Source organism: Liolophura sinensis, chromosome 7 (assembly GCF_032854445.1).
Source record: "Liolophura sinensis isolate JHLJ2023 chromosome 7, CUHK_Ljap_v2, whole genome shotgun sequence".
Lineage (NCBI taxonomy): Eukaryota > Metazoa > Mollusca > Polyplacophora > Chitonida > Chitonidae > Liolophura > Liolophura sinensis.
The window spans coordinates 50,182,691-50,198,370 of record NC_088301.1 but is presented as its reverse complement, the minus strand read 5'-3'; the positions used below and the strand labels follow the sequence as shown (position 1 = coordinate 50,198,370).

The following is a 15,680-nucleotide window of genomic DNA, read 5'->3' as shown; positions in this document are numbered from 1 at the left end:
GAGCAGCAACAGAATGCATAATGTTTCAGAAAAGTAAGCGTGAGCACAGCCGAGATGTACGTAGGTGTGGGGTTAGGCGCAAAGTGCACTATTACAGCCTTTCTAAAGCATGAGGTGAAAAGGTGGTTCGAAATGAAGGAATGAAGTTCTAAGAAATAGTCAAGTCACAGCTACATACAATATCCTTCCAAACCTACCGATAAAAAATCACTTGTTAACATAATTCTGTGAAACACTCATGTGTATAACATGAGAGCTAACAGTAACATCAGTGTTTGCGCATTATTTTTATTTCTTTAGCAAATATATAAAATATTCCCTATTTCACAAAAACCGAAATTTGACGTTCCTGAAACATTCACACAACAGCCATCCTTAATACTGATACTGACGATAATGATATAATTCCATACAATGAATTCGTCCGTCATGACGGGATTTTTAGATGTTTAGTTGGGTATGAAACGCCGAGGTATAGAAAAGACAATGATAAGGAGACATCCAAAGCATGTATGAAATAATGAATGCTGATTGTCCTTCACCAAGCTTTAGGCACCAAACTGCACTTGCCAACCTTTACATTAGTCAAGAGTGGCCATTTTAAGCAAAACAGGCTTTTAAAGCGAGAGAAGAATGAAGAAACATATTCACCGCATGGTCCCACCATTGACAGGAGCACGCCTGTTGGCAAAGGAAGGGAAGACAAAAAAGTAAGAGAGACAAGGTAAGGACAGACAGACAGACGAACAGAGACCAAACCAAAGATTTATTTCTCTGTACAGGCACTAGATGGCATCATTCAATAACTAAACTCTGCTAGCCTATCTATATTATAGAGGCTTGAATGCACGTCGATATCGCAACAGAATAATCCTGAAATCTGTGACAACAGTACAAGCATTTGTGTTTGAACATAGGATTATTTTGACGCAAATGGAAGACAACATCCATCTGGGCAGACAACATTAGTAGCTATATGGCGGATTCATTGCGCCATTACTGTGAATTGAAACAAAAATAACCGTGCGACCTATGATTAAGTACATCATATTGGCATTACCCCCGGAGGGTCATTTATATCACGTGACCTGGTCACATGACTCATGCCTGTTTTAGATGTGCCCTTTTATAATCTTTCTGGAGAACGTAGAGACTGTATTAACCGTAATATCGACCCGTGCCGCATGTCACATACCGCGTCCTTTAGCATTCAAACCACCACAGGGCAAGCTACACCGTCTCTGTAAAGGTCACAACATCCTATGTCACAGCATGGTACAAACGATAACATAACGCATTACTATTTTCATGAATGCATGCATCCAAACTTTCTGTTTGTCATAAAGATACTAAACAGAATGTGCAATAATTCTGAAAAAGACGACCTTGAACAGCTTTCTCTAAGTAATGTCATGGTTGTGATTCAAAACCTCGATTATGAGTACTTCGGAGATGGAGACGATAACAAAATACTGATGTGTGAAAGGAAAGCCCACCTTTTAGTCTTGAATGCCCTTGGCTACTTTTTGACTCCTCTGCCACATCGCCCGGCGTACTGTAAGTGGGATCTTTTGCGGGCACTGCCATCTTTTCGCCGCCACAAGCCATGTCTGCCGGTAGAGAAACCTGTCTTGTGATCTTCGGCCGCTTCTCGTCACCCACATCCTTGTAACCGTTCACCGACGTGGATCTCGCGAGAATTGGGCGTTCGCCGTCGTCTGCCGACTAAAAAGGAATAAAACTGACATCGTTAGTTTTTCCGCTGGAAAGTTTCCGGGGTATCCATTATTTCTAATTTTATTTTATTACCCACAACGTGGCCCATTGACAAATCTTGCGAATAGCAAAATTACGGTTTGTGTCCTCTGAGATATTTTTCATACAGCGACTACTTCAAATGAATATCCTGGAATGTCAAAAGGTGGAAGAGATTCAACCGCCAAACGACGACATAAAAATAGTTTCACACTCATGTGACTGCTTTCATGATTTGCCTGATTTGTTAAACGTTTAAACCTTATTAAGTTGGCTACTGCATGAGTTGATATTAATAGGAATAGTAAAGATAAATTAGTGTCCTTGACATTTCTCAGAATTAATAAATTATATGCAAACGCAAAAAATCAAAATTCGATTTTTGTTTTGGATCATCTATCTTAATAGATAATAGATAATTACAACTTCATTGTGAACTTGTGTTTACATGGGCATCATATAAACCTACCCACTGTCATGGAAGTGGAAAAGTCGTAAGTGGGGCCCACAATATGAATCAAATAAAACAAAGAAATGGAAAAAAAAACCACATAATTTCGCATTACTAGGATTTTAGTCCTTCTTACAAATTTGAATTTAACCTTCCTACGGGCAAAAAGTATCCAAGATTTCTCAGAAAGCAATGGGTAAATCGTTAAATATCTAAATATAACTCAAGGGAGATTTTTACTCGACTGTACGAGGCTGGGATACTGTTAGATGTGAAGAGGTGGGATGGGTGGGTAGGCTCAGTCTGTAATCAGACTTACCGCCCCTTCTACAGAGGGATCCAGCCCCCGGATTACCGGTCCTCTCTCCTGACCCGGGTGGAAGCCATGGTACCATAGACCTGTGCTTAAAACTAAGCGCCTCCTCCGCTGACAGATGTGACAGACCCATTCCTGGAGCTGTTAATGGAGAATAGAGAATTAACGTGGCAGGTAAATATATCGCACTGGGAAAAGGAAATAAGCATTAACCCAGTTTCGCAAACAGCGCTCTTTTCCATAAACCAGCGGTTTCGTGATCTATGTATATTCCAAAGTCAACCTGTGAATGGGTTATAATTCTGTCAGCCGCCAGGTGGCAATAAGGATGATATACAGTCCACTGCTCAGATCCACCATACACATCAAGATACATTTACATTCCCGCATGTATTTCAGTGTTTACACCTCGAAGAATATCGATAAAAGACTGTCAAATAAAATGTCAAGAATTACATTAAAGATATCAAAATGTATATCTATCTACGTGACGAACCAACATTCGTATACCAGCTGTCAACCAATAAGGACTTATCCAAAAACGACGTATCTTTTCCTTTAAAAAAAGTTTTGAAGAATTTATACCGAGACGTAGGGTGGTTATGTTCCTTTGCCATACAAAGCTGACTAACACCAATAAATATGCTTTACTATTAGTCAAACCATAACCGCTCTGTATAAGAGCACTTCAAGAGCCATTCTCTGCCACGGCGCATTTCTTTTTTTTTCTCACATAGGTTGTCTGACATAGTACTTGTAGCCATTCATTATTCAGTACCTAGTGTTGTAAACTAAGAAAACGAGTACTGTTTGTTTTATTAATGAGACAATGCGTCAAGAAACAAAACATGATTTGTTGCCTGTGCTTCTTTCATATATAGCGGCAATATTTCAACCATGTATCTCTTCTCTGGAGAAAAAAAATCACCACCACACAAGCTATAATCACATTTACATTACCACGTAAACTCGCCATTTGAACACCTTAGCGAATCAGCATATTAGATGTTGACATAATGACACTTCCAAAAAAAAAATGGAGTGGGGTGATATGTTAATGAAACTGTTGGACAAGAAGTAATACTGGTAGATATTCAATCTCACCTCAAGGAACGAGTCTTGCGGAAATCTCTCCTACAAGTATATTTGATTGGAAACTCCATGTGTGAAGTAAAGTTTTGTGGGTCTGAAATTTTTTTAGATTACTGGTTCCTGGTTTAAAACGTAACTAATACACAATTTGCCAAAATGATGGTAATGTTAAAGTATGCCATAAGGCTGGGTGATTAAATTATATACAATTAACAAAAAGACACGTACTGGAAATATGTGGCTGCAAATGGTGATATTAATTCAACTATCAGTTCTCCATGATAAAGCTCGCGAACTGAGCAAAATCAGAGGCCACAAGCACCTTCATGATTACCGCAAATTTCTCTTTTAGCGTATACGAACGTGTTCATTATTGTGTCTGCCGACGATGTGGAGTGATTCATTTACCGAAATGCCAGGGTATCAGGCACAGCTTGGCCAACTTCGTGGAAATGCTGCCAGGAATTCCTATAAGAGCACGCTTACAAACTCGAGGTAGGTGTTCCGTTGCTCTCTAACGTGGAGGTCGACGTCGCTGCTATTCCCGCCCACTCGCTGACATGCCGGAAGGCGGGATCGGTGAATGTTCGGCCAGGCATTGTTGCCATGGCCCAGATTGACAAGACACTGCTCACAAGCAATGTGCTAGTGAGTCGGTGAGCCACGATTTAAAGAAACAGTATTATACTTCTGTCTGCCTGTCTGCCTGTATGTCTATCTCTCTGGTTGTCTGTTTGTCTATCTGTGTCTTTGTCAGCAGCTTTACGCAAAAAAGCTATGCTAGGATTTGGATGGAATTTTGTGCACCCAACCTATTAACAATTGGTAATAGCGGTAGTGATCCGTAACCCAGAGCCAGGATCTCGGATCAAGGAAAGTTTTAAACCATTAATATTTTAGTACCTGAAACTAGCCTATCAATAATGATGTATAATATAACACATATAGACATAAAAGCTCTTTAAAAACTAAACCTTCCATATACCATAGCTTGCATTAAATTCACTGATATGCGTGGTACATTGTCAAGTCAATGCCGTTTTGTCAGCACAGAGGCTGGGCATTTAACATGTATGCGTCTGTGGATAACACGGCGACAGACAAGCCCGTAGGACCTAATGGAACCAAGGTGTACTGTAATTGTGGACGAGGAGTAAGTGCACTGGGAATTTCCAGGCCTTTAATATTGTGCCATGCTGTGACAAACAACCACCGTGTAGCGAAAGGGTATTTGTTTTCTTGTGACATACGACGGTATTTCATGCCAATGCAGGTGTTCTCTGGTCGTAATTGTCATACAACAAGAGCTGCGGAATACAGAAGCCCATGATCATCTCAATAAAAGTCATACAAATTATACATCGTCTGTATCTCTGACCTGGCACATCCTGGTTCTGTCCATATTTCTGTGGTATATATACAGTGGGTATTGCTTAAATACTGGAAACAAATACGGTTATTATTTACTTCCACTCCATCACACAGAACGGCTACCTTATAGCCAGATCCCCTGATCACATAAGCTTGTTATGCATACTAATCTGTTATTAATTACCTGTGTGTTCCGTGGTCATTATAGCCCTCAGTTTGCAATGGAAATAGTCACTGTGAAAGTCAAATATATTATTCTTCGGGCATTTGAATAATCGTAAATATAGTGTGGGGCTTACATCCATATTCCTACTACATGATTTAACTGACACTATTAAGTGGAAGACAAGTTTAATACTAGTTATAACTCCTTAAAGGTCGAGTTAACGGGAAATGCAATCTACTGCTCAGTCTCATAGCGATGTGGTATTATTCCGCGATCCAATCAGCTTAAGACCTATGTGACAGTTATAAATTCTAGCATGTTGACTATACGTGGTGGTCGATACAAGGCATACATGTCCCGTAGTAAACACTTTCAGCACAAACCGAAGACCACTCCAGTTACCTCACGCTTTGGTGCTTCGTTCAATATTTCGTCTTGAGAAACCGAAATGTTGCTTTGTTTATTTGATTACAGTTTGGATGCCGACCATCTGTTTAGATCCTTGGCACGGTGTTTAAGGCCGTGGCATAAGTGACTTTGGGCTGAGTATTTCCGGTTAGAAAGCGGTGTCTACAACGTGATTATAGCAGCGAATCGTCTTCCTGGTATGGCATTAAAACTGGTAAAAGGAGATTTATTATGTACAAAATGGTAAGTTTCTGTAAGAAACAAGCTAGCCACCACAGTTTGGAAACCAACACATATACAAGCTGAATTTTTAAATTTACCTCTTTTACACTGTTAAAAGTCTATGTTCATCTGTATTAAGGAGAAGGAACTTTTGTTTGCTTCATTTAACCATAAATAGGACTTTTTGTAATGAGCTGTAGTTCTAGTTTTTTAACGGCAAATTGTGCCTAGGAAGTCAGGTCCGATGTCATAAGGAAATTTCAAGGAAGTCATCTCAAATGCCTACATATATAATAGAAAGAAATGTGGAGCGTAAAACCAAAGAGAAACAAACCAAAGAAATGCAACACCAAAAACTGTAATGTGTTGAATAGCATGTACATGTTACTTGGCTTCCGCCAAGAAAAAACGGAAAAAAGTGTCCTTCCAGGAAGGTGACCTTGTGTATGGCAGAAGGCAATGGTTAATGTGATATTCTCCTATATTAACCTTTCTGTCAGATTTTTCATTATAGGAAAAACACTAAATAAACGACGATAATGAATAGTTCTAGACTAGTAATTAACCCAGAACAACACTATTTTTAGTTTCACAGTAAATTTGTCTTAAAAAGTAAATACCTCGAAAAAGTAATAATTCCCGAAAGCGTCGGAAGTCGTCAACCGCCACAGGATCGCATTTGTCTCACATTAAATCACAGGTGTGTTTGACTTTTTCGTTTATAGTATAAAGAAATGCTTGTTTAATTAAGCTCATTTGTGGAGGGAGATAATTTTGTCCACTGAAGTTGAAGCATGAAGGCTGTTTCCTCTGCTGGTTCATCACTGATGCAATGAATCATGCATATCGCATGTCGACAAGCCGACACGACATAACAACGTTATTAGTGTTATAAAATGGTCATGGAAACAATCCATATCAGCTTCGTCAGAATCTGCATTTTTCAGAACTTGAACAAATTTATTTATTATTTTATCATTTTCTTCGATATTTGTACAAATTTTCTTAGAATATCTGTGCATTCTAAAAACACGTACCAGTCATAATAATTATGAAACTCTATGTAGGGTCTACAGTAGATATACAGTAGCATTATTCATTTGTGGTACACTAAAAGGTTTCTGTTGCCGGGTTCGCAGCCCCTTACAGTGTGCGATATCTTGGTTCAGGAGGGATCTTTTCGTGAACTTTAGGAGCAATACGTGTCTATTACTGGGTATATCCTATGATGTCCAGGAAACTAAAACGGTCATTACTATTGCACGTCTTGCCAGACCAGGCGCCGATCAGCGTACCCAGATGGAACAAAATGCATTGATCTTGTGCTTTCTTCATCACAAGACAACACTATCACGTGACTTGGAGTTTTACCAGATTCTAATTAAACATGGTCTTGACACATAGACCAAGAGTGCCACGTGGATGTATTGGTAATATGAACGACAGGTCCAAGACAGGTAATTAATGTTGGTGGTCGTACAATAACAGGCGAACTATAAGCTTTTACGGTATTTGTGCAATGAGACATCAATACATTACAGACACCTTATGAATAATGCTGAATTATATATGTAGGTGAAAGGCACCCCAGGTAATGTTAAACCTATCAGACTATGTAGATAATATTGCTGATTATGATTATTTTACTATTCTGGGGCCGCTTGCACAAAGAACTTGCAAGGCAAAGTTGATTGTAAATCACTGAGAAATCTCGATCGTAGCATTAGCTTACAATCGACACCCTCTTGCAAGAAGAGATTATGGTATTACAGTTGTAACTTACAGTAAGAAATTAAATTCGGGCTGACCATGTTGTAAATATTTGCGATCGCCCCAAAATTAATGTTAAGTACAAATACTTGCTTTAAGTAGACTATACTTTTCAACTAGGTTTGCAAAGATGTGAAATGTAATTGTCTCAAAAAGATGTTACAAGCATTTATTCACACCTTGTTGCTGTTCGCTGCTGAATCATTATGAATCATTTTTTGGAAATGAAGGCAAAAAATTATTGACAGGTACATTGTCCATTTACACAGACCACCTTCCTGTTCAAGTCAAATTTGGCCGCGAAAACGATCGCGATTGTAACTTCAAAAATTTACAATCGCCTTCCAATTCTTTTGTGCAAGCGGTGCAACTTATTTTTACAAACAATTGTAAACTTAATTGTAGGATTTACAAATTGATTGTAGCTACAATCTGATTGTGGAAACTGGCTCTGTTCCCTACACTACAGAAAGAGTAAAGCGTCAAAATTACATGCATTCAGATGATATGCGATTACATTAAAAAAAAAGCTATGTGCGTATCACTATTTCTCAACACTAAGGCTTTTTGAATGAGGACACTTTTAACTCCTTTCTATTATATCTCAAATTTAGTTTAATTACATGTGTAAACACTAAAATCAATAGACTATAATATTTTAAAGTTATTAATCTAAGGGATCGTTATGATTAATCTAAATAAATCATAAATCATATAAATGGTTTTATTGCCCGAAGCGTTCAATATTTATGGCTAGTATATCACGTATTTGAGCAAATAACCACACCACTGTTTTTGTCCATCTATATATATACACTATCAATCAAGGAGATATATACTCGGATAAAACATAACACGCTCAAGTGTAGCGTAGGCAACCCTGAGTTAGTCTAAAGCAAAAATCAATCCGATTTATCTTTGTTATAAGGCCAGTCAAATATTTAGACATGCAGGAGCACCTCTAATATTTGCAAGTTTATGCGGAAAAGATAGGGAACTGCCTGCGCGTGTTTATAGAGTTGTGAGCGTACCAGTAACTGAGCAGTTGTCCACGAGCAAATAATGCTGTTTAACCCATTTACAGAAGGATTTACAGCCATCCTCCTGGAGAACATTAAAATCATTACTTGAAATATACTGTTTTCGTGAAAACACCAAAATCTTTCCAGGTAAGGCTTATTTATGTATATACCCTCAGGTCAAAACTTGCGTAAACTCCCAGATTCCGCATTTAATACCTTATCACACACATCCATGTAGAATATGCAAATGTCTGTATATAGCTGGGCAACAACTGCTTAGGATTTTATGCCTGTTCCAAAAAACAATCCGTGGACAATGGAGCCGAAAAAAGTATTGGTTAGTTAGGTTTGTAATCACAGCCTGTTGTTTGCACCTGTTATGTTTTTTCGCCGTAATGATGCCTCTGATCAAAATGAACCTAGCTGGGGAAGTGGCTGATTGCTTGCCTCTGAACACTGTTGTTTTACCGCACTGCAAGGTCTGACTAACTTAAACTATAGGGAGCCAATTTCGAAACGTTAAAGCTGCTGATTAGATTTCCTGGTCTCCAGAGACCTATAAAAGAGACTCATTCTTTGGCGTTCGAAAAACTATAAGTCTCATCTTGATCCGTGGCTAATATGTAAAACAGCAATTTCAAGTCTCACATAAACAGCAAAAGGGGTGTCTAGAGGTAGAGCTTCCCAATGTATCAAAGATTGGAGCTCCATTCCTTGCTTACATGGTTACCACATAAGCAACCCCAGACTATGGTCAATAGAACAGTGGTTGAATTGAAAACCGCCCACATGCCATGATTTATCAAGGGCCTTCCACATAATTCATGCTGCAAATACGAGTGAAAGTCATTGATCAGAGCCTCCAAGAAAAACACAATACTGGCGGAATGTCATGGAGGCTACTGTATAATTAGCCGTGAATTAAAGGCCTCTATCCACACGTTTTTTTATTAGTGAAGCAAAATATGGAATGAATGGATGATTATGGTAAGGGTGGGTGCGATGGAGGAGAATAACTAAACGAAACAATAGTTGTCTTATATGAACAAGTGCCTGTTTCACTGTAACACTTTTACAACCAATAAAAGTGTGGAACAGAGGATATCATATTTATGTAGCTCACTAAAACTGTGGAATAGCTGCCTTAAGTTTCAATGAACAGTTCCTGAATTACTGGAACAGTTAATTTGCAAAGCATTTCATGGAAAACCTTGAACGTCAATTTAATACACTTCATCAAATGATGAAACAGTTAATTCACTTTCATTTCACATCGCTGAATTTCTAAAACAGTAGACATTCCTTAAATGTGGTTCATTTAATACCGGGAACGGCTGGCGTTCTTTAAATTCAGTTCTTTGCTTGTCTGGAATAGTCTTCATCCCTTTAAGACAAGAGCCTACAGTGATCAGAGGTACTACAAGGCACTCACATATCTGCGTCAGGCCGTGTATCTCTGATTCGCATCATATACTACTCCTTAAGTGCTGTTCGAAATAAGCATAAGGGTAGAGAGGTTCTGGTTCTGCAAATTTCCAACATTTTCTAAATGCAGAGTGATTTATTGTAGGCTGTTCATAGTCGACACGATATCTGTCGGTTTATGAATACTTTATTACCGAAAAGGGTATACTGACATCCAGATACAAACACGCTACCATGTAAGGATCAATAACACCTCTGTTGCGATGGATACAAGCCATGTAAGCCTGATTGGTTAATTCTCAACAACAGTTGTATAGCTATAAAGCAAACATTTCAGAAAAGAAAGTGAATATGTTAGAACGGGGAGATGTTTATGTAAAAGCGGTTCTGCATTCTGCTTGTTATTATAATCTGTATGTTTAGATTGCCAGTGATGTAATCAGAAAGCGTTTTGGACCTATCAAACCAACTCTGATATAAGAAAAGCTGGAAATATAAATTATAAACGGATAATTTGAGACCAGTGTTTCGTGTTGCTACATTGATATCGACATACATTAGCGCTCCACGTGACAAAAACTGGTCTCATTTGGAATGACTAATGGGCATAATTTGCGTCATTCCTCTTTTCTTCTGTTAGAATAAAGCTCACCATGTTTTGTCAAACGATGTCGTCAGATGGCCGACAATACACTAACAGGAACACATTTTGATATCCTTTACGTGATGCAGCGAATATATACATGTTGTACTTTTACCATACAGTGGAAACAGTTCCAGCTCATGGCTTTCATGTTATATTCCATAACAATAATTATGCCTGTATTCAATTATAGTATTAATGCTGTTGCTCTCTCATAAAGGCCTTTTCCCTCATAAAAGACTGAGCCAAATACTATAATATAATGTACTGAACGTTAGCCAATCCATATATCAACCCCAGGACGTTTGTTATTGCACATGTGATTTTATTAGTATATTATGCTGTCGTTCCGGCATGTCGAAAGCAAACAAGGATGCATCCAAGAAATGCATCAAATTGGACTAATTAGATATTTCAGGATTCTCAATGCGTGTCGATTGAGAAGAGTTGCTCATTCCTTATAGTGTCTTCGTCCTGATGCCAGATCCCTAAGTAATTGGTACCCCTACGACTGACGTCAGTCAGTGTAAATGAAGTATATAATCTGCCTCTGGGCAGTCAAGGTGTGTAATTCAGTATAAGCACATCATACTAACCGCAGCTTCATGCACTTGCTCTAGTCTTTGTGCTTAGGATAGTTTGCAGTTGACCAACAGCAAGCCTTGTGACCATATCTACTGATTCTGGACATCGGGTTATTTACATACAAATACTTGTCTGTGCAATGATACCTTGCACGTCCATGTATATACGTTTCGGTGAACCCATGTGGATTTAGGCTTCATGTATATGTAGTTAGAAATTATGCATAACGAGCATAAATAAATGTGTATTTATTTGATTGGTGCCATACTCAAAGCCATACTCTATACGGGTGAAGGAAACTCGCGTGCCTGGGGTAAACCACAAAGGTTTGGCACAAAGTGTGACCTACAAATCCACACGTCATATTGGTTAAATACAAGTGGTCTGTAAGTTTTTCTGTAAAAATTTTCTCTCAACGGCTGAAAAGTTTTGTTAGAACCTAGTTTGCACACTACATAACATTGCCTCTGGCTACGGTCAATTAGCAAGGCCTCCATTATACCTACCGTAAAGTATAATTGCTAGTCATCATCAGTGAACCTCACTGCACAATCAACAATGGGGTTGAGATTATAAAAAAAAAAAACAACGGTCCGTCAGTCCAGAAATGACTAAAATCTGTCCTAATCAGAATTCCTAACAAAGGTAAACAGGTGAGAATAGCTCGACAGGAAATGGATTCTTGTCAAACACGGGTTTCTACTTTTTCCGTCCAATTTATAACCACTTAAGTGTAGGCCGATGGAAGGAATTTAAGCAGCAATTCCAGTGAAATTGACATACAGATTACATGGGGAGTATTTTACTCAGCCTGCTGGACATGAATTACTTGACGCGTCGACCTTTTGGAGAATTCCAGCGGTCATATTGATTATAGATATCTGTATTTGACAGCTGTGCTAACACGATTAAAAAGCACCTTGCTTTGTAAACTGTGGTCTAGGACGGCTTTATTTCATCTTCATCAAACCTGGCCAAGTCTTCGTTAATAATCATCGCCTGACTCTATAGAAAAGAACACCCAATCATATAGCAAATATCTCACAGCAAACTAAGCATCTCCCCATTCCAACGCCAATACCATATACGTGTTTGATGAGTACCTGACATAGTGTGCAGTTCCTAGAGTACATATTATCTTGTTATCAAAAGATTTCCCACCTAGGAACAGATGGATAACTTCCTTTTAACATATTTGGTCTGAAAATGTTCGGTGAGATTCTGTCTTGTAAAAATAAAAGCCTTACCTGTTCAATGCTAAGTTTGTCATCATTCTGTGCTATGATTAACACGTGTGGAAGCAGAGACTCAGTAATGTGAGATACAAACAACTAGCGTGACACGGATTCCTAGTTTTGTGTCCAATATTCCAATCTTGTAAACAGCTGAGCCAAGAATGGTAAATTGGTAAAATTACCGTGAAATCGGCATACAGCTTACTTGACTGATGTTTTAACCAAGTCGCGAACAAGACGGGTTGGTCAAGGCGAGCTTTATGGAGCAGTCGTAAATGTATTGATTCTAACTGTACACCTTGTCCTCAGGGAATACCGTGTATTAGGCCTTAGCGATGGACAAATCCGCAACCTCTCGACAAGCTATATACCAACAAGACTCCATCCGTCACTGAATTCCTCTCCAGCAAGATACGTGACCCGTGTTTGATAATAAAACCGCAAACGGCCCATAAAATATTGAAAAAAAAATTCGACGTGCAAAAAGCCAGTCGTTTAGCCTCTTCCAGCATAGACAAGACGAAGGTCTTGTGAGAGGAAGGACAACGTGCCATTGATTGCCGGTGTGTAAGGCTTGTATAGCAAGAATAAATCTAAGATAGCAGGAGAAATTGACTGCTTTTTAAGTTTAATCAACCAAGAGTGGTAACTAAAATTGGATCTTTCATTGGGGCAAAAATAAACTTTTACCGTTCGCTCACAATGTTCTCGGTTTTCCATCTTAATCACTGATATCAAACAATTTATTTGTTTTGCTCTTTGAGCACGGCGTCGTTATAAAGTAAATTTGTCTCTAATGAATGGCTTACCAAAGAATTTTGTTCCACACTGAAAATTTTTTAAAGGTTGTCCGTCAAAGAAAATCAGTTATTGCCTCAAATAAATAACCCATAATATCAACATTTTTCTCAGGATTTGATTCTTGTAATTGTATCTGATATGGTACAGGGCTGTGGTCTTTCAAGTTGCGACAAGGCTACTTAGTTATTTGCAATTTATATCTTGATCCATGTACTTTCTCTTGTTATATTAAAAGCCGACAACAGTACACTCAGACCTATAACAACGTTGAAAGTCAAGAATGAGGAGGAGAGGTGGAGAGGGGGGGGGGGTTGCTTGGAGGGCGTCAAATGAAACTATTACAGTACACTAATCAGCATCGTCTTGTGGCTATGCTTGGTAAGCCTTGTTGTTTTTCCTGTACCTGCGGTGTAGGGTTTTTAAAGAAAAAACGGAACTATTGAATGATTTCCATGTGGGTGAAATTAGAAACAGCAAAACTCAGTAACTCTCTGGATACAAATGAAGTTGGATTTATTCTTCCCGTTTTGTCCAATTTGATGAATCCAACAAACCGAGAGAGCCCCCCTATAATGTCAACATTGAAATTTTGGTCAAAGCATGAGCACAGGACTATCGCCTGAAATCCCGATGTATTTATTGATTGCTTGTATCGCTAGGAAACAGATTTTCGCAAGGCAAATGATTGTTTTGATTCCAGTCAGGAATACGACATGTAACAAATATCGACAGTTTTGCCAAGGAAAATGACAAAGTCGATTCAGATAGCCTGGGTAATCTGGAGCACAAGCCAGCTGATGGAAACAGGTTGGAATAATACATACTAATAACTGTTCGGAATAAGAGCACTGTGGCTACTCTGAGTTGTTCTGCTTTGAAGTCGATAATGCCCTACATAGGTCGCCATTCAGAGCGAAAGCACATCAGGAGACGGTTTGGGAATCGAGAGAGGGATATGATTACTGGCCTTCTCGACAAACCGCGAGCCAGCTTTTGGCACAACCATTGTGACGTTTCCGATGATCTTTGTTTAATCACGAACTATGCAAAACATTGTTTGGTAAATCTATCTTGTAAGAAAACTAACAAGAATGCAACGCACCTGTCGTTCAGTTGATTTGTATAAATTGTGTAACAGTGACATTTGTAATATATCTGCGTGGGGTATATTATCTTTTTCCATATCCTTGCGCCTCACTTGCTAGCAAACTTGTTATTTGGAGTTCATCCTACATTTTATAAAGCAAGCTTATATGTTTAAGAGAATATGTAATATTTTTCAGGTATCACCTTTTTTTAATATGTTCTCGTGTCATATTCATATTTACTGCCACGTAGATTTTGGATTGTGATTTAGTTGAGGTCTGGGACTAGCATTTCCATATTTCAAGTGGTTAACTGGTATTTCTCTATCTGTGTTATGCACGGGTGGTTTTGATAGGTTCATCACTTATTCATGACTGACGGTTTCCGCGATAACGGCACAAACCAATTGAGGTCAAGGCACGGGCTGTCTTACGCAAAGATTCCAGCTGTGTTGGCCAAACATATTAAGCCTCACAGGCTTTTCACCAAAGAGACGTGTCTAATAGCAAGAGAGATACTTGGACTGTAATGTTTATCGCCAGACTACATAACGCTGTTAGAGGCGCGGTACACATCAGTGGAGTATACGATTTTGTTACAAATATCATGCAAAGAGAATGGTCTTGGGGCGAGTCCAACAACAAATTTAAGTATCGGTACTGATTAGGATACCAAACTTTATGACGGCCATCAATATATATTTAAGGAGAGAATGGGCCTAGACAAGTCCTGAACATAGTAAATCATCAAGAGTGAAAATAATAATCAGCCACAACAAAAGATTGGCCGTAACACAATATTTATGCGCTCATCTAGCTAACGTCGAGTATATCTATGAGTTCATTTATTGTTTGGTGTTTCTCATTGTATACTCGAGGATATTTCACATAGTAATACGGTAGGAGGAAACCGGGCAGAGAATAAGGGTGGGATGATTCTGGAGGGGTGAACAGAACCATCCGTGGAATGCTGGCAGACCTCCCCACGTACGACCGCAGTATTTCTGAGAGCCGTAAACTTATGCGTGGGAAAAATCGTCAATAACGTCAGTAACTTCGATGATCAATGTTTTAGCAAGGACACCAACCCCCATCGTATAAGTGAAAGTTGTAGATATGGCCCTAAACAACAATAAAATAGCCTACACCGGTAAGCTGGGAGGTAAAACCTCCATTGTACCATTTAACTTTCGGCTTAACTTTAACTCAACGTAAATTTAACAGCTGTGGATAATGCTTACAAACTTACAGTTTAGACTTGTTTGGGGTAGGTGAAAATACTAAGTAACCTATGATTTGGACAAAATAACGGTGACGCGAATGAAATACCTGC

General features: G+C 38.8%; 1 protein-coding gene across 1 annotated transcript in view; it reads right to left on the bottom strand.

Moving 5' to 3' along the window:
* The window catches only part of LOC135471002 (uncharacterized), a 56,202-nt gene that overhangs the window by 27,652 nt on the left and 12,870 nt on the right, over positions 1–15,680 (bottom strand). Inside the window, exons 3-5 of the mRNA XM_064750050.1 lie at positions 2,526–2,663; positions 1,497–1,725; positions 652–681 (exon numbers count right to left, since the gene is read on the bottom strand). Coding sequence (XP_064606120.1) covers positions 652–681; positions 1,497–1,725; positions 2,526–2,663 — 397 coding nt within the window. The remainder of the gene's footprint in view (positions 1–651; positions 682–1,496; positions 1,726–2,525; positions 2,664–15,680) is intronic.